The sequence below is a fragment of the Balearica regulorum genome, chromosome 2 (genome assembly GCF_011004875.1).
Source record: "Balearica regulorum gibbericeps isolate bBalReg1 chromosome 2, bBalReg1.pri, whole genome shotgun sequence".
Lineage (NCBI taxonomy): Eukaryota > Metazoa > Chordata > Aves > Gruiformes > Gruidae > Balearica > Balearica regulorum.
In genome coordinates, this window is record NC_046185.1 from 125,611,536 (window position 1) to 125,630,603 (window position 19,068).

The 19,068-nt window shown below is 37.4% G+C and overlaps 1 protein-coding gene across 3 annotated transcripts in view; it reads left to right on the plus strand.

Moving 5' to 3' along the window:
* The window catches only part of NGLY1 (N-glycanase 1), a 35,091-nt gene extending 22,071 nt beyond the window's left edge, over nucleotides 1-13,020 (plus strand). For 2 of the 3 annotated variants that reach the window (XM_075745791.1, XM_075745790.1), the window contains 7 exons: nucleotides 615-736; nucleotides 1,153-1,298; nucleotides 1,484-1,594; nucleotides 4,256-4,420; nucleotides 5,754-5,942; nucleotides 10,879-11,056; nucleotides 11,589-13,020. In XM_075745791.1, the coding sequence (XP_075601906.1) occupies nucleotides 615-736; nucleotides 1,153-1,298; nucleotides 1,484-1,594; nucleotides 4,256-4,420; nucleotides 5,754-5,942; nucleotides 10,879-11,056; nucleotides 11,589-11,764 (1,087 nt within the window). In that variant the 3' untranslated portion in view covers nucleotides 11,765-13,020. The remainder of the gene's footprint in view (nucleotides 1-614; nucleotides 737-1,152; nucleotides 1,299-1,483; nucleotides 1,595-4,255; nucleotides 4,421-5,753; nucleotides 5,943-10,878; nucleotides 11,057-11,588) is intronic. The other variant, XM_075745792.1, reaches the window with a different exon arrangement.
* The last annotated feature ends 6,048 nt before the right edge of the window (nucleotides 13,021-19,068 follow it).

Here is a 19,068-nt window from a genome sequence, read left to right on the forward strand (position 1 = left end):
GCTAGTTCTTGTTAAAACATCTTACGTAAGGGTTAAGATTACTAGATATGTGGCTTAAGCTAGTTAATGGTCCTGCTATTTCCCTTAAGTGTTAGTTCCCTCTATCACTTGTCCTGAAAACTTGTCTGAGATTCTTCTTAATTTTTTACTGTTAATTTGATAAAGTACAACTTCTAAATAAAATATTAATACTGGCATAGTATGTAGGTAGGTTTTTGTTATTTCAAGGAAAAATTGCACTTCTATGCGAAATCACAAAGGGTAATGCACATCTTTTGTTGAGTCTATAGCAAGAGAGCAAATACCTTTTTTTTTTTTTGCTGTCAGAAGGACCAGTATACAAAAATCATATTTTAAGGTGAAGTCTAAGTCACTTTTGAAAACTGAAAAAACCAGATACATTTCAGTGCTGCTGTAAACACGTGATAGTCATGTGAATCAAAGTAGCATTCTGCTTGCACTTGTTTTGTGCAGTACAGCAATCATTTCCATTATCTTCCATGGACTGAGTGGTACTGATATCTGTTTAAATTGTCACAGGGACAGTCATGATCTAAAGATTCTGAAAGATGAAATGTATTTTCAATTATTCTGGTTTTGGTTTTCCCCTGTAGGTATAACAACCCTGAAAAACTTCTGGAAACCAGATGTGGACGCTGTGGCGAGTGGGCTAACTGTTTTACACTGTGTTGCAGAGCTGTAGGGTTTGAAGCTAGATATGTCTGGGACTGTACAGGTATCAGTATTCTAGAATATTGTAATGTTAAAACAAACCCGTGCAAAATGAGGTTATATATTTTATGGTTCTCAGGTTATATTAGCCATCAGGCAGCATATAAAGTTGTGTGGTTCAGCAAACAAAGACAATATAAATTCAATTTCCTGTCTTGCCTGATGAGATGAAATATGGTTCTGCAAGTAAGGTTCGATGACTGACTTCGAATGATACAATCTTTATTTGAATCTAGGGAACACGATCCTAAGAGAGAAAGAGAAAGCTCTGATAACTTTTCTGAATGTAGATGAACAGAAAACATGTTCTTTTACCTGTTCCTTCATTTAATAAATCAGGAAAAGTTACAATATTGTGCAACATTAAAGAGAGGATCTAACCTTGTAATTAATTGTTTATTCTTGGCCTTTGTTATGTAGATCATGTGTGGACTGAAGTATATTCTTCCTCTCAGAAAAGATGGCTTCACTGTGATCCCTGTGAAAATGTCTGTGATAAACCTCTTCTCTATGAAACTGGGTGGGGAAAGAAGCTCTCCTACATAATTGCGTTCTCCAAAGATGAGGTAGGAGTAATGATGTTAATAAGAAACAAACTTGCCCTGAGGCAAGTGTGTGATGTATTTCATCTTAGTGTGATTTCCCAAATTCTTATAGAAAAACATACTTTGATTAGCTAGCTTCTTTAAATGAAGCAAGATACATGATAATTTTTTGTTTGCTTTATTTTCTTCTTCAACTTGTGCTTGAGGTTGTTGATGTGACCTGGAGATACAGCTGTAAGCATAAAGAAGTACTTTCTAGAAGGACAGCTCTCAGTGAAGCTACACTGCGTGAAACAATTAACGCACTAAATAAAAGGGTATGTAGCTTTTCTTAAATGGATTTCTTTAGGTGAAACATAAGTGTCTTTCCAGAACGTGAAGTCCTTGAGCAAAAGATTGCATTTGGTAACCTGGTAGGAATGTCCATGTGCTGTGGAATGTAAAATGCTGCTAAACTCTACAGGCCTCATTTTACACTAAATACATAAGAATCAGTCACAGTGCTGAACTTGGGTGGAATAAAATAAAGAATGGTATGTAAAAGGATTATCATATTCTCTCTTATGTGGTCAAATGTATGTGTATATATAGTATATACAGTGTGTGTGCATATATATAACATAGTGTGTATATATATTTGCTTGATGGCTTTGGCTTGTGCATCAACAGATGTTGGGGGTAAACCACAACTGCTTTGTAACTAGGTGGACTCCTTGAGGGTGGCTGAGCATTTTCCATATCAATAATGCTATAACTTGAAAACAATAGTATTTATAGTTATAAGAAATGTACGCATAACATGTTTTTCGTGACATTTTACAAGCTCTAGGAAGCGGGAGGAATGATTTCACGGTCTGTTCCAAACGCTTTCAAGAAGTGTTGATACCATTAGTAGAACTTTTGGCTCAGAGCCACATAGACTGTTCATCCCTAACATCCCCAGAACACATGGAGCTGTTTGCACCTGCGTGTTGTAGTCACAGAACCCACGTGTACTTGGCACCTCTCTGCTAAGCTTTTTTCCACTCCCTACTTGAGACATGGCAAACTCTTCTTGACTTGATATACTAGAATACCACAAAACCTTGAACCACCTTTAAGGTTCCATTTTGTCCCCACTTCCTTCCACAGCTAATTCCTGTGCATAGAAACTTTAGTTCCTGTGATAGTATGCAGTTGATGGCTTAATAAACAGATTATCCCTTTTTAGAGGCTTGCTGGCCTGCTCTGGTTATCAGTAATGAAAAATTAGTGTCACATAGCAAAGTGGAGCACTGAGAAGACTGACCACAGAGCAGCAAAATAAAAGGAGGTAAAAGATCAGAAATTCAAGTTGAATGCATGTGCTTTGTGCAAGGTTGCAGGGATTTAATGGTGTTCTTTCTGAGCATTGAACCCTTGCTGGCTACAAAACTGATCTGAGGGGTCTGTCTTCTGATCTACTGACAATAGAAACCAGTCACCAGGCTCTTCTCCCCCACTGGTTCTCTGTAGGGAGAGAGCACCTTGGAAATGGGGCACTAGTAAGTTGAAAAATTACTCTGACAAGATTGATAGATTTGGGAAAGTATAGGCAACTGACTCATGGGTTGGCTTGCCTGACCACCTTCTCACCTCAATCATGCCACCATAGGATCATGCTCTGTTTGACTTACAGAAGTCTAGAGAGCTCCATCTCCAACAAATGGTGCTGCATGTTGATCTATTTATTTATTAAATTGATAATAAACTTAATCCCCATAAGTAACTGTTCCTACTTCTTTTTTCTTCTGTCTATTACAGTTGGATTGGATTGCAGGGACTTACAGGCTGTTTGCCATCAGATTGCTAAAAGAACAGTTTTTCTTTCTTACATTTGTCCTAGTCAAAGGGCTTTTCCTAAAGTTCATACTAGGGCAACAATGCAGTGGGAATTAAGGGGCCATTAAAAAGTTGCTGTCTGAGGATCTCTGTGTCGTATTCAGCAGCTTCTGCAGTCAGTAGAGGGGTAAGGCAGCTCACCCCTAGAACTATCAAGACATTTTATAGCAGGTTTCCATTACACTGTTCAGTCACAAGTCTCCATTTCAGCTAGTATGATGTTGCCTTTGTGGCAGTCTATTCAGCACTGATGTAGGCAGAGGCCTCCACCAACTTCCCCTTCTCCCATCATCTCCTAGAGACTGGTTCCCCACTAAGGAGGGATTATAGTCTTGGTATCTTTTGATGCAGAGTTCCAGCACAGCATCTTTCAAGCTCAATTCTTCTAAGTTACAAATAAAAGAGAAGCACAGTATGCAGTATACATCACCTATACTGCAATATTAGTGAAAATGGAATCTAAGAGATCTTTATTATGCTTTTCTGCATAAAGAGCAACAGCTCTGATCATTATTTCTCTGCATGTCTGCCTGTTTAGTGGCCAAGCAGAGACAATGCAACAGTTCAAAGGATGTTGAGTGCCTCTCACTGTTAAATGGAACAGAGGCAAGGGTAATTTAATCTATTCAGTATGCTATTTTATTTCTCAGAAATACTGTGTTTTATTTGAATCAGGCATTCCTAATTGGGTGCATAGCCTGCGATTTACCAACCATCTGATGTTATTCTATAGTACCATATCACACCCTGACTACAAAGTTTTTCTTCGCCTACTTTGTGTGGGCACTGTCCTATTCCAGTCCATTGTGTGTTACCCCTATAAAAAGCGGGGAGAGGATCCTGAACTTTCACATAGCACAAACTTTATTTTAAAAGAAATCCACCTAGTTAGTGCATAAAGTTCACAGAAAAAGCACCACTGTTGAATAACCATGCAGTTATGACTGATTTATAGTTGCACAAGTGGTATAAGATTAATGTTTCTAACAGCCGGTCTAGACTTTAAATGTTAGGCTGTTTTTTCAGTTCTTTTTTTCCCCCGTTGCTGTCACTCTAGAGCGGAATTATAAATACATTTTTTCTGAATTTTTTACTTTGTTTCTTAAATGTGTTTTCAGAGACAACGATCTATGTCAGAAAATAGAAAAAGAGAGCTCTTGGAAAGAACAATTGTGGAGCTTGTTGAATTTATTTCTCCTAAAACACCTAAACCCGGAGAATATGGTGGAAGAACATCAGGTTCGATGGCTTGGCGAGTAGCCAGAGGTGAAACTGGTCCAGAGGTATTTAACTTTTGCATTGGTGACCATCTTAGAGGTAGCGTTGGTGACCATCTTAGAGGTAGTGAATTAGAGGTTCTATGATTATGGTCTGCAGAGGAATAGCACTTCATGGTAGGTAGCCTACAGATTTAGTTCAAACAGTGAAACTTGCAAAAACATTAGGTGCAAGTTTGATGTGAATTCAGTAGAGGTCCACAAGTAATTTTTGAGGATCAATGGTGGTCCGTTGATACTAAAAATGTTTGGGAATTCTTGATCTAAAGTGTGTTTTGCTCTTACAAGTTAATTAAAAAAATACTTTTTTTTTTTCCTTTTAGTTACAGTGTGACAGAACTAGAAAGTTTAAGGCAGTTGAAAGCAGTTGGGAAAACTTAAAAGTGTTAATTTGTATTATTAGCTACTGTTGGTTAAAGCCTGGAAGTAGGTTTTTACCAACTATTTTTGTTAATAAAACAATGTGGGAGCAATAAGGATTGCGTAAATGGAACGATCTCTTAAATAATAAGCTCAATTGATTTTCATATCAATGTTTTTGACTATTTCTGAAAGCAAGATTTTATTTTTAATTCTTTTGTGTTAAGATAGAATTTCCTATAACCATAGCCATATTTAACTTGAGCCAACATGCAAAGGTGTGACTTACCCTATCACTTGTTACCTCAGTTTTATAGTGGTCCCGTCATGTGGAATGACGGACAATCCTAAATAGAACCGGTTAGCTGAAATTAATGAGTTTCATAGGATTGTTTAAGTATGAGAAATTGTGAGTTTATTTCAGTTCTCCATAGTGCAGAAGATTTAATTTCTGCTCTGCTGACACTAGTAAGAGCAATTACAAATCTTAAAAAAAAAAAAAAAAAAAAAAAGGAATACTGTGAAGTTTGTAGCTGAATTTTTTTGAAGTGGGTTTGTAAACTCATATATAAGCACGTGTATATGATAGTCACAGGACATTTGCTATTCAAAATAACCATTTACTTAGTGATTGTACAAGAAATACACTCAACATATAACTTTTCTATTCTCTTACTTAAATTTGCTAATTTTATGTTATTTTGTTAATAATTTACTTCTAAAAGTAATTATAATGGAAATCTTAAAAATAAAATGCTTCCCTCTGGAAAAGGTGCAGCTCTGTTGTAGGAAACTGATGTAAAACTTCTGTTTTGCAGAAATGCTTTTGTCCATGAACTCTCTTAAAAATGGCATTTATTTTTTTTTCAGTTGGAGGCAAAAATGAATTGGGAAACCATGACATGCTGTTTAAAAGTAACATAGTCTTACTGAAATATACTGGGGAATGAAGGTGCTTGTATTTTTTGCCTTTTTTCAGAAAAGAAAAGAAGTAATTTTTATTCCCTCTGAAAAAGAGAAGACATCTAAACTCTTCCACCTCATCTACAATATAGTAGAAGACAGTTATACACGGATTTCCAATAATAATGAAAAAATAACTGGCTGGGAAACAGGTGTTTGGAAGGCAGAGTCTATTTGGAGAAAGGTTGAAACAGATTGGAAAATGGTAAGGATAACTATTATTAAAAGCATAAAATCTACCGTAAAAGTGTAACTCTAGCAAAATGGAAAACCCTTGCCAATGTTTGGCATCAAAACCTCTCATGGTGCCCATAAAATTTAGCTGATGTTAGTAAATGTTACTGTTAAGCTCCAGGTAAGATTGCCAGGTGATTTAAGAAATCGGAAATAAATTTAGCTTGTCTTTCAGAAAGGATGACCACATTCTCTGCAGATAGGTAAAATCCTTGCTAAAGCACCAAATTTTTAAAAAACAGCTTATTTCTTATGCTTTTGGGTAAATGCATAATACTGCAGTACTTCTCTCAAAAAAAATAGTGGGGTTTGTTGTTGTTATGGAGAATAGCTTTATAGTATATCATACCTCTTTGATACACAGCCAAAGGAAGAAATTGTCATCCTAAATATTACAGTTCCATCTGCAAGAAGGCAAAAACCTGTCAGTTATCAGGATTATTGTATAAACTGCCCAGACTCCTTCCCATCTGTCAGGATGCTGAGCGGCACAAGAGTCAAATGTTCTAAATCTAAGAGGAGAGCTGACACCTCTAAGATGGGAAGGGGTCTTTTTACTAGCAAACAGCTACCAGCTGTGGAGCTGAGTGTTCCTGTCAGGAACTATAGCATGGTTTTGCTTTGTTCCTCTGTTCCTTACTAGTCTGAAAGGTCTCTGGCCAAACATTCTTCTAGCTTAGCCAATGATTTGCTTCCCATTGATGAAGAATGGAGCTAAGTATTTAACTGTTTTCTGGGGTTTTCTGTGCTGGCTCTATCATAACTGACTTGCAAAATGCAGTGGGGAAATAGCTTGGAGAGGTTATTCTACATAAAAGAGAAGAAATAAGGGAAGAAACTGGAGAATAATATAGAAGATGTTACAACAGGGTAGGCTAATAGGAAAAGAGAAGTAACAAAAACTCAGAATGAGGGACAAATGTTCTCTGCTTCCCTAGAATCTGCTAAAAATCTGATAGCACGTTTTATCTTCAAGTCTTCAATGATCAGTCATCCTCACTTTTGCAAGAAACATACTGTCTTTGTACTGAAACCAATTACAAGTCTGCTGTTCTGCTCAACTCTACTAGTTAAATAAAACGGGGGGGACCAGTCTATAAGATCAGGCAGAAAGACTTTACCGTTGTATTCAACAGCACCTCAATTTTTCTAGATGATGGCCTTGAGAAATTAGGAGCTACAGATCCAGGTATATCTCAGGCTTGTGGGTAAGCCATGTTAGTTCTACAGAAGTAGCATCCTGCAGCATGTCTGTGTATGAATCAAAAATGACTTTTTGTTGGAGGTTGGTTGTTTTATGGGACACAGCAGAGGGAAAGGTTGGTTGGGGTTTGCATGTTCTGCAAGGTATGGATTGGGAGTTAGATTCAGCAGTTGTCCAAGAAATGTACCAGCCAAAGGAGCCTTTGCAGAAATATTTTGTTTATCATTATTATGTGAGGAATGCGAAGGAATTTGAATGTAAAAGCCATAGTAAAGGTAACTATAGGTGTTAGCCCAGAACCATCAGTTATGTATTCTGTCTTTGCAATGTTGTTGAGCAAAATTATTCAGATAGATGATCATCTGGGTCAATCTAATAGTAGTCATCTCCATTGTATTTGTGTATTTTCTTGCTGTTCAGGTAAAAAACTAAAGGTAAAAAACACAACTTTAATCAGATTACCTAGAGATAACTTGGCATCCAAGGCTCAAACAAGCTGACCACAGTAGGTGATAATAAAAATGTAGGAACTTGTAGATCTGAAATCCATGGGTTTATAAAAGCTTGTTCTCCAGAAGAATTCCTCCAGTAAAGAGAATTTGAATGAGTCTTTTTTTTTTTTTTTTTTCTTTTTTTATCTTTTTTTTTTTTTTCATAAAATCATAGAATGGTTTGGGTTGGAAGGGACCTCAAAGATCATCTAGTTCCAACCTCCCTTCCATGGGCAGGGACACACTCCACTAGACCACGTTGCCCAAAGCCCCATCCAACCTGGCCTTGAACACTTCCAGGGATGGGGCCTCCACAACCTCTCTGGGCAACTTGTTCCAGTGCCTCGCCACCCTCGCAATAAAGAATTTCTTTCTAATATCTAAACTAAATCAACCCTCCCTCAGCTTAAACCCATTACCACTGGTCCTGTCACTACACTCCCTGATAAACAGTCCCTCACTGTCTTTCCTGTAGGCTCCCTTCAGATACTGGTAAGCTGCAATTAGATCTCCCCAGAGCCGCCTTTTCTCTAGGCTGAACAATCCCAACTCTTTCAGCCTGTCCTCATAGGAGAGGTGCTCCAGCCCTCTGATCAGCTTCGTGGCCCTCCTCTGGACTCTCTCCAACAGCTCCATGTTTCTCCTGTACTGGGGCCCCCAGAGCTGGACGCAGTACCCCAGGTGGGGTCTCACCAGAGCGGAGTAGAGGGGCAGGATCACCTCCCTCAACCTGCTGGTCACACTTCTTTTGATGCAGCCCAGGACACGGTTGGCTTTCTGGGCTGCAAGCGCACACTGCTGGCTCATGTTGAGCTTCTCATCAGTCAATACCCCCAAGTCCTTCTCCTCAGGGCTGCTTTCAATCCATTCCTCACCCAGCCTATAGCTGTGCTTGGGATTGTGCCGACCCACGTGCAGGACCTTGCACTTGGCCTTGTTGAACTTCATGTGGTTCGTGCAGGCCCACTTCTCCAACCTGGCAAGGTCCCTCTGGATGGCATCCCTTCCCTCCAGCGAGTCAACCACACCACACAGCTTGGTGTCATTGGCAAACTTGCTGAGGGCGCACTCGATCCTACTGTCTGTGTCGCTGACAAAGATGTTGAACTGTGCTGGTCCCAGTACCGAACCCTGAGGAATGCCACTTGTCGCTGGTCTCCACTTGGACATTGAGCCGTTCACCACAGCTCTTTGAGTGTGACCATCCAGCCAATTCCTTATCCACCGAGTGGTCCATCCATCGAATCCATGTCTCTCCAACTTAGAGACAAGGATGTCACGTGGGAGAGTGTCAAATGCCTCGCACAAGTCCAGCTAGATGAAGTCAGTTGCCCTTCCCTTATCCACAGATGCTGTAACCCCGTTGTAGAAGGCCACCAAGTTTGTCAGGCACGATTTGCCCTCATTGAAGCCATGTTGGCTGTCACCAATCACCTCCTTACCTTCCATTTGCCTAAGCATAGTCTCCAGGAGGGTCTGCTCCATAATCTTGCCAGGCACGGAGGTGAGACAGACTGGCCTGTAGTTCCCTGGGTCTTCCTTTTTACCCTTCTTAAAAATGGGGGTTATGTTCCCCCTCTTCCAGTCGGCAGGAACTTCACCAGACTGCCAGGACTTCTCAAATATGATGGCGAGCGGCCTGGCCACTGCATCTGCCAGTTCCCTCAAGACCTGTGGATGCGTCTCATCAGGTCCCATGGACTTGTGCACCTTCAGGTTCCTTAGATATTCTCCAACCTGATCTTCCCCTACAGCGGGCGGTTCTGCATTCTCCCAGTCCTCGCCTTTGCCTTCTGTGACCTGGGCAGTGTGGCTCAAGCATTTGCCAGTGAAGACTGAGGCAAAGAAGTCACCGAGTACCTCAGTCTTCTCCATATCCTGGGTAACCAGGTCACCCGTTTCATTCCGGAGGGGACCCACATTTTCCCTCGTCCTCCTTTTATCACTGACATACCTATACAAGCTTTTCTTGTCCTTAACGTCCCTGGCCAGATTTACCTCTCCAAATAATACTGGAAAAGGAGTAGCCAAGTGTGAAAGTTAGAGGACAGACAAAAAGACACAAAAGACAACTTTAACTTTTGCTTTTCTGATTAAATGTTTGGATAGTATAATGGAGGATGAGACAGGCTAACGATTTGGGTTTTATTCCTAAATGGCTATGTTTAGTGCACCTCAACCAAGTAGTAATGGATGGAGTGTTTTGGCTTTCTTACTCAAATGTGGCAATTCAATATGATCTGATCAAGGGAAATCTCTTGCTAGAACTAGCTGAGGTAGTTCAAAAATTGTGTGGAGACCAGCACTTTCATGAATATTAAGATTATATTCATGTGAAAGCAGGTTAAATTGTTACGTTTTCCTAGGTAATCTTCAGTGTAAACCTCACACTTTTGGGGATTTTTAGCTTGCTTAAACATGATAACATTTTTATGCCTGGTGTATAGTAGCACTAAAATTCTGTTTTATAGCCTGACAATGACATTAGGGTGGGATCTTTAGTAAAACATACTACTGTGTTTTATTTTCATTTTATTCAGGGTTGTTCTTTTCAGATTAAAAACCAAAGAGCTAAGTCCATTCAGTATAACATTAATCAGAAGCCTAGACATGACAGAATTTTGATAAGTTTTCTTAACAAAGAATTATGAAAGGATCGTGACAGTTTTGACTCTTCAATCTGTAATGTCTGTTATCTTGGTTTGCTGATAATAGATGCAAGACTTGAAAGGATCATCAGACGCTCATTACAAAGTTCTTAGGAGGGTTCATAGTAACTTTAATGAATATTAACATATGAGCTTGACTGTTCAGCCAGGTGAAGTTTAGAACAGCACTGCTGAACAACCAAAATGAAACCATATGTGGGCCTGTGCATTTATACAAAAAAAGCAGAAGTCTGCTTTTTTGAAATTAATAAACTTGGGTATTTTTGTGGCTTAAACTTTACCAAGCATGTTGAAATAGATTAGTGTTCCCTAGTGATGGACTATGAACACATACAGTTACCTAACTGTGGAATAGACAGACTTAAGGATTCAGAATGAGATTACATACAAAATTGTACTATGTACAGTTTTAAAGGTTCTGAGGCTTCATAAAGAATGAAAATGTGTTATCTTAAGGTTTTATATCTTTGTTACAATGATTAATTAGATGTGCATTGACAATCTCAGTTTTTGACACGCTGACTATGTCGTCTTTCCATTTAGGTTTATTTAGCGCGAAAAGAGGGGTCATCCTCTGCTTCCATCAGCTGGAAGTTTGAGTGCAAGTCTGTCGGTCTAAAAATAGATAACATTTCAGTTCGGACAAGCAGTCAGACATTTCAGAGTGGAAGAATAAAGTGGAGACTTTGCTCTCCAACAGCAGACATTGCTCTGATAGGAGGTAAGTGTGGTATTTAAATAATGAATTATATTATGCAGCAAAGGTGTAACTGGAAAGAAATAGTTTATATGGAGAGAGTGCAGTGTAAATACTAAAAATGAAATGCAAATGCATTTTGACTTTTCCAACTTAGTCTTTCTTAGCAAGGTCAAGAAAATACTGTGCATTTAATCAAAACTGGTACAAAACCCCAGTTTTATTAATATACACAGCCCTTTCTGTGACAGAGCAGGGTTAGCAAGAACACAGAGTGGATAGAAGATACTTACATGTGTTACTAGAAAGGATGGATGCCTGTATGTGTGGTGGCTTCAAATCTTGACTAGATCCTCTGAGCATAAGCACTAACCAAATAATAACTAAAAATTTGCAGCTGTTTTTTTTCCCTGCCACTGATTGACAGGTGAATTTGAGTAGTTGCGACAGAGATCCTTAAACATTGGTTAAAAGTTACCCTTTTTAATATGCATTCTGGCATTATATGCTGTCTGGAGCCGTGGCTTACTGAATTGTTTATCTTTTCCTCTAATAGATAAAAATCTTCGCTGCTATTCAGATTTTTCTGGTGCAACGGGTGTTACGTTGGAAGCAATTTTAAATGGAGGGGATGGCGAAGCTGCATGGCAACACACACAGCTGTTCAGAGACAGCTTAACAGGATGTGGAGAAAATTGCTTGGAGATAATTATAAAACTCAGTGACCTCTGAGAACCTGAACTGAAGAGATGTTCTTTGGTTTCCTTGAAGATGTTATACCTGGATACAACATGAAGATCTGGTTGGAAGTTCCTGTTCATCCTGCTGGCAGTTTATTTCCTGTTTCACTGCTTCCATTTAGCCAACTTGAAACTGCATGTGTATTGAATAGGTAAACATCACAATGAAAACCTCTTCGCTTTAAAACCAAACACCAAAATTAAGGGATTGAACCATTAAATGACCTTTTCTTAAACTTTATGATGAAAAGGAAACAGTTTTTAGGAAGCAAAACATGATCATAAGAGCACAGAGCAATTGTAATGGATTTTAATTTGGAGTTTTGGGATTAGCTTATTGGTTTGCGTTTTTTTATTTTTTATAATCCTTGGAAAAACAGTTTGAATTCCATTTTCCTATTACAACAGATGCTTGTGATGGTTTTAAAAGATTTTAAAGAGTAATCAAAGACTTAGACATTTTAAGAGAAAAATATGATTTTATGTAATAACCAGAAGAGCTGAAATTAAGATAAATATTGAAGCTATCTTAAAATGATCTCGTTACATATCTAAGTATTAAACTTGCATTTAATAGCTAGAAATGTTTGGAAATATGATGGTGTGCTAGGAAAATTAATTTTGAAATAAGTGTTCATTATGTACGTAAAATTGTCATGGCCTGTGATACGAAATTGAGACTTAAAACTGAGTAAGAACATCAGATTTTTTTTCTATGAAAAAATAGATTATTCATTATAAATATTTTTTAATTACATAAATTCAAATTTGCTCACTTTTAAAAAGATTTACTAAGTGTGTAGGTTGAAATTACTTTTTAAGCTATTGTCTTGAGTTGCTTTGAATGCTTTTTCCCAAATTTGATGTAAAAGTATATACAGCTTTTCTGTTCCTTAATGAAACTTTTAAATTTCTTTGCATTGAGTATAATAAAAACTGCTACCCAGGAGATGTCAGATGTAGCAGTGCTGTGAATAAAGTGAATGTTCAGATTAGATAGCCTTTATCAGAGAATTTGAGGAGGGCTATGTCTGGATTGTACAAGAAATTTTTTATTATAGGACTATAATGCAAAGTTTAAAGTATAGTTTTATTTTAAAATAAGTAAACATTAGGGGTGATATCAAGATCAGTATTTTTTAAAGCTTTTTGTTCCTTTTTTCTGACCCTTTCAACCACTGTATGGATTTGAAATTATTGTCAAAAATAATTCACATTGAAATAAATGTTTGCTGACTTTTCAACAAATCTAAACAAATATAAGACTATTCAGATTTTATTAGGAAACTGCATATGCACTGTGAGCTTAGACGTCAAAATTATACCACAGATATCTTAAAAAGTAGTAGATTATGGCAGCTATGCGTGATGGATTATATACTTTGCTTCAGAATGTAAATTGACAGTTTATGAGGGGGATTAGAAAGAGATCGTCTCAGTCCCTTAATACAAAACAGCATAATGACAGGGAACTGTATGGAGGAGTGTTCATCGACACTTGACTAATGTGAAGTGAATTTGCCAGTCTCTGTTCAAAACTCCTGTATGTTGTTTCAGCTAAATGCTAGTTCTGAGATTTTGAGTGGGAACCCAACAGAAAAGTATTTTAGACTAATCTGTATACTATGTTGGAAGAAAATAGGCAAAAAAAGACTTAGTGACACCAATCAACAAAAATGTTTCCGCTTCATGATTTTGATAGCTGAAGAAGGTACTGCTTTAAGACAGAAATTATTTCTTGCATTGTATTACTTAAAATAGAGGACTATGAGGAATTGCAGAACAGCTTAACTGCATTTGATCATTTGAAAGCAGAAGGCAGAATAAATTTAAAAATAGTAAGATAAAAGTAATTTTCTCAGAGTTTTGGTCAGTATCTCTGGGGGAGGAGTAATTGCTACAGATAACTTAATAAAGTCATCCACTCAAACAGTAGGGTAGTTGAAGGCCATTATTAAAATGCTTGAATGAATTAAAAGGATTGAAAAATGCCTTGCCAATCTAATCAAAAAGTACTTCTGTATTTGTAAGATCACATGCAATGAATAAAAGTGTTTATTTTAGGAAAGAATTAATGAGTAAAAACCTCAGACTAAATAGACCTAATCAGAAAAAGTTCAATGGAACTCTTTCAGGTGTCTTTTGATATACCCTATAAACAGTGAACATTTTGAATCTCTTCATACATAAGCTGTTTTAAAGGCACTAATTTCCTCTATTGATCTCTATTTCAGTGCAACTCTCAATAAATTTTAATTCTTTTTTGAAACCGGAGGTAACTCCTCATCAATAGTTGCTTAATAAGAACTTGCAGTATCCTGAATTTGCAATATTATATGGTAGAAAGACATGTGCCGCAGCGCGCTCTAAAAGTGTGGATATTAAGTTATGCTGGCAATGATGTGATACTGGTTGAGTTGTAGGAGATGTTGATGAGGGCGTATGCAGCTAAAAGTCAGTGCTTACACAGCTGCTTAGAAGTTTGAGGAGGGGAAGGTTAAATGGGTAAAGAAAAAATACTGTTGAGTAGAAATGTGTGGCTTAATGTCAAGATAGGTAAAACCAGCAATGTTTTCTAGAATTCAGTTTAGTCTGGTGCGTTCCAAAATTGCACTGAGATGTAGCAGTGAAGTCCTTTCAGTCAAATTTTACATCAATACTATACTATCCCATTAATGCTTGCAAACTAATTTTGGAGTGCATGGTTTCCAACAGAACTATGTGTGAGCCAGTGCAGAGAAATCCTTTCAAACAGGTATTGGTTGTACTGCACTGTTGTCTCTCTACAGCTGATCTTACAGCCGTTTATTTCTTCATTTCCTGTTTTGTCTCTGAATGCTGCACGCAGAATAGCAACCACTGGTGGCAACTCTCGAAGCTGTAGTAGTAATTTCCTACACCCTAGGAAGTTGCTGGGAAAATGTGTCTTTAAAGCATACAGAGGAAGCCCCTTGTAGGCGTTGTAGAGAGAAAGCACAGGTATGCAGGAGTCAAGCAAACTTCAGTATAAAGTGCATACTTGAGAAGCAGGTAATGAAAATTATCTCATCTGATCCTGTGTGATAATCTGTCACCTTTACTCATCAGTTATCTGTGGAAGATTTTTCACATGTAGTGGCTTAGACGTGAGATATAATCCCTATTATGTGCAACATCAGGAAATGAGGAACACTAAAAATAAAGTATGTTTGTCTCCATAGCATAGTGGAATGAAAACAGATGGCAGGCAGCACATATGGCTGCCAGAAGCTGGGAACACCCATTTGCAGAGTTCTTGCAGCTCAAAACAAAACAAGCCAAAACAAAGGAACTCCAAGGGCGGCAGAGATTGTTCCAGGCAGATATCGGGATATCTGTCCTCTTTATGCTCACACTCCCCTCTCTTTACCTTTGGTTGCTTAAGCTAGAAATGGAAGTATACTACCAGTTAAGAATTTGATGTACCTTCTTAGTATTTGTTAAGTACAGACGTTATTTAAAATCTCTTCATTTCCACCATAGATTCAAACCTCTGGTTTTGGACAAAATTTAAGATTTTGCCAGTGTTCTGTAAGCAATTCGACAACTCAAAAAATGTGTCAATGTTGAAGGAACTTCTGTATCATGGCTTCCTATCATTTGCTTCTTGAAGGGTCAAGAAGCAAATTACAGACAGGTGACTTCCGTAAACATGGTTGGTGAAATAGACCTAGGTCCTATCTATACTTTGAATATTTTTAAAAAGTTGTTCAGCATTACTGGCACTAGTTCAGCTTACTTTGTGCTAGCTCATAACGTTCTTTTATGGGGTACAATCATTGCCAGCAGTGCTTTATACCTTGCAGCTTATGGCCTCTCTAGATAATAATCAATGATACTATGTTTGCTGACTGTTGGCCACGTAGTGTTGTCAGTGTGGGTAGAATGAAAGTCTAATAGCACTAATGTCTGGGATAATCTTATGTGCATTATGCTTATCTTGAATATTGAACCCAACCAGAAGGATAGTAGAGAGTCAAAAAAGAAAAAAAAGTCTTCAGTAGGCTGATACAATTTCTTCTTCCCTGAAGTTATTAGTTTCAGGAGCAGAATTTTGAGACCTGCCATCCTATAATATGGCACTTAGGAATGGCCAAGTAGCAAGCCAAAGTCAAACAGCCTCAAGTATCTGTATATTAGATGTACAGATATTGTGAAATGTGTAAGGGTCTAAATGTGACTGCGTGCCTGTCTGAATTAGAGAACAAGGGGTTTTTTCCTTTGTTTAGATTTTTATGTTTATTCTTAGGCATTGTTTTTTTATGGTAAGCTTTGTAATTAGGCTATTAGCTTCGTTTATGATTAGCCTGCTTCAGTTTCTGCAGCTTTATCTTTTTCTACACATTTCCATCTAATTTAAAATACATTTTAATTTGCTTTTAATTTATGTAGAGGATTGCAACTGTATGGTAAGTACACTGACAAAAATTAAGTTAGTTTCTTTACTTTTATTTGGTAAGAAGAGACAAAAAGGATAGATTAAAAATACTCAAACTCAGCAAAAAAAAAAAAAAAAGGCGCAATAGTAATTAAAACTGATGATACCCAGAAACCAACAAAAATACTAGGACTTAATAAAATTTAATGGGGAAAGAAAATGTAATGGGCTACACAAGCTAGTGCTGGCAAAAGTAACTTCCATGATTGATGCGGTTTTTGACATTTTTCTATGTGCTCATTTATATTTAGGTCACTGAAAAATTTCAGAAGAAAAATGCTCAGAATAGCAAACAGGTTTTTTTTAAAGACAGTCTAAGATTTAAGGAGTATCAATTTTTAAACATCTTGTATTTTTACTAGCCTAAGCTATAGAAGTAATTTTAAAATTAAGAACAGGCTCCTACTGCTTGGTATAGATTCATTCCTTTCTTTGTTCTAGTGAATAATCTGGGTCTTTGATTCTGGAAAAAGTGTGTTTAGTGACATATTGTAACCAAGAGTTTTAAGAGCACACTGCCTGTAATGATTATGAGATTTCAGTGTGGCATTGAGCACCTACAGAGACTTGAAGGACTGAGTCTTAAGTACTGGCTAGCTATGACCTTCTGTCAGAGATCTTATACATGGGGGGGAAAGATTATTTCACTACACATTTTGATTGTAAATTTTCAGTGTATGTTCTGTTAATTTGATCCTTTTATTACATAACGCTACGTGTTATTTCATATCCTTGGAACTTCAGTAATACAATGCATGTCTCCCATATCCTTGAAGTTCCAGGGGAACATTTTTTACCCCCAGAAAATCATCAAGTAGCAGCTTACCTCTGTCACAATCAGGAGGAAATGCTGGACTTTTAGTTTAGATAAGCACTTCGGATAACAATATGCAGACTCCCTTGTGAAGCAGTCATAAGGAAACCAGCTGACATAAGAAAATGAAGACACCCAAGAGCAATGTTTAAGCTAACTCATAGTAAATCAGGTGGAATGGTTGATCACAGCCTCTTAGAGCAGATGGAAACAGCAGCAAAGTACAACATGGAGAGAGAGAGGCTCGCTTCTTACCTCTGCATTACCGTTGTGATGAGAAGGATAGAAGGTAATGTAATATATGTGTGTCTGTGCTTGCATTTTATCGAAAGTCAAAATAACTTAGTTAAACTGCAGCGGTTTTTGCTTTTAGCCAAAGCATCAGGGAAATATATGGTATATTGAAAACAAACTTCACCACTGGCAAAAAGATGTAAAACTTTATTGGCCAAAAGGGAAGTGCCTGTTTGTGGACTGCATTAAGGATTCTGGAGCTGTTCTGGTTTGGTTTAGTAAGCAGCATGCCCCAAACTGGTTTTGATTTGAGTGTTTTCTTTTGTTAGGTAGTATGGGTAGGAGTTTCAGCCTAAGTATACTTACTGATTTCCATGATGTTAGCAATGATAGTTTCAAAGAAAACAGACAAAAAAATAAGTAATAGATTGGAATTAAAAAAACCCTCCACAATGGAGGCAGCAGCATGAACAGGAAGTGTTAGAGGCTGTGGTTTAATTTTAACACTCCAGGATAGAAAAAAGTAAGGTCAGGTTAATGCTGATAAATTAATATCAAATTTGCATCGTTTGGGGGTTTGTTTAGCAAACTAAGCTAATTGTTTCATTTTTTTAGAAATGAAGTAATTTTGAAAGGAAGTATTACCATGAAGCCTTACAAAGGCAAATGGTGCTTTAAGCAAGTTCTTGCTCAAGTGTCAGAACTGTGTATGAACTGCCTTTATAAGAAGTCATCTCAGCCCCTGACAATATTGCTAGTGGTATCAGTTATTTCTCTACTTCGAAGTCAGTATTTGATAATGATTTTTTTTTTAATATAAATCCATTCAATTTTTTTTAACAAGGGTGAAAATTCATTCACATTCAGTGCAATGGGCATTGCAATTTTTCTTGGCGATGCACTGTGACTAGCTATATTCTGCAATTTTATAGTTTTATTTCAGATTTTTAAGGCTTGCCAGTAATTCATATTTGTACACGAGTTCATTGCTGAAAAAGAATTAGTGAATGACAGAAAGATATGAAGACATGGGCATTCATCCAGTCCCAATATATAAATAACTTTCTTAAGACGCAAGAAGATTTGTATGCATTTCTGGCCCACAGAAACAAAATCCGTGATAGGAAACAGACATGAAAGAGAAACAAGCATTTGCCAGCATACATTTACCTCTTTTAAACTTTTTATTGCATTTACTTTACATACAGGACTGATTACGGGTCATATGAGCAAATTCAGCCCTTTGCAAATACTCAGTGAAAAATACGAAGTCCATCTGTGAACAGAGCATGGAGGCAATGTGTGTGCTAGTGAAAGAGTGGTTGAAAAGATTGGGTATGTGGAAAAAGAGAAAAGGAAATAATTTTTAAAGAACAGGAGTTTTACTGATGTGATAACAAATTCAGTGGAAATCAACTAGAACCTATTATACTCCAAGAATTGAATATTAAGTCCATAACTGGGGAATATTTTATTGAAAAAGTTGTAAGAAAGAGGCACTGTAGTCATGTAGCATTACTTGTGAGTCAAGTGGGAGTCACGACTAGCAGTACTGATCAGTGGATTTTGTATTTAATAGATACTAGAATGAGAAAACTAGCACTGTAACGTAGGATTGGTTATACTAGTAGTAAGATGGACATATTCTACAGTGCAGTATAATCAGATGCTTTGGCTATCTTTTGGAAGTTTTCCTTGATTAACATGTGGTATCAATTACCCCCTGGGGTAACCCTCCCTGTTGTATTCACTGTTAAAAGCCCTTCCAAATTTCCCTTCTTCTAAACTAGTG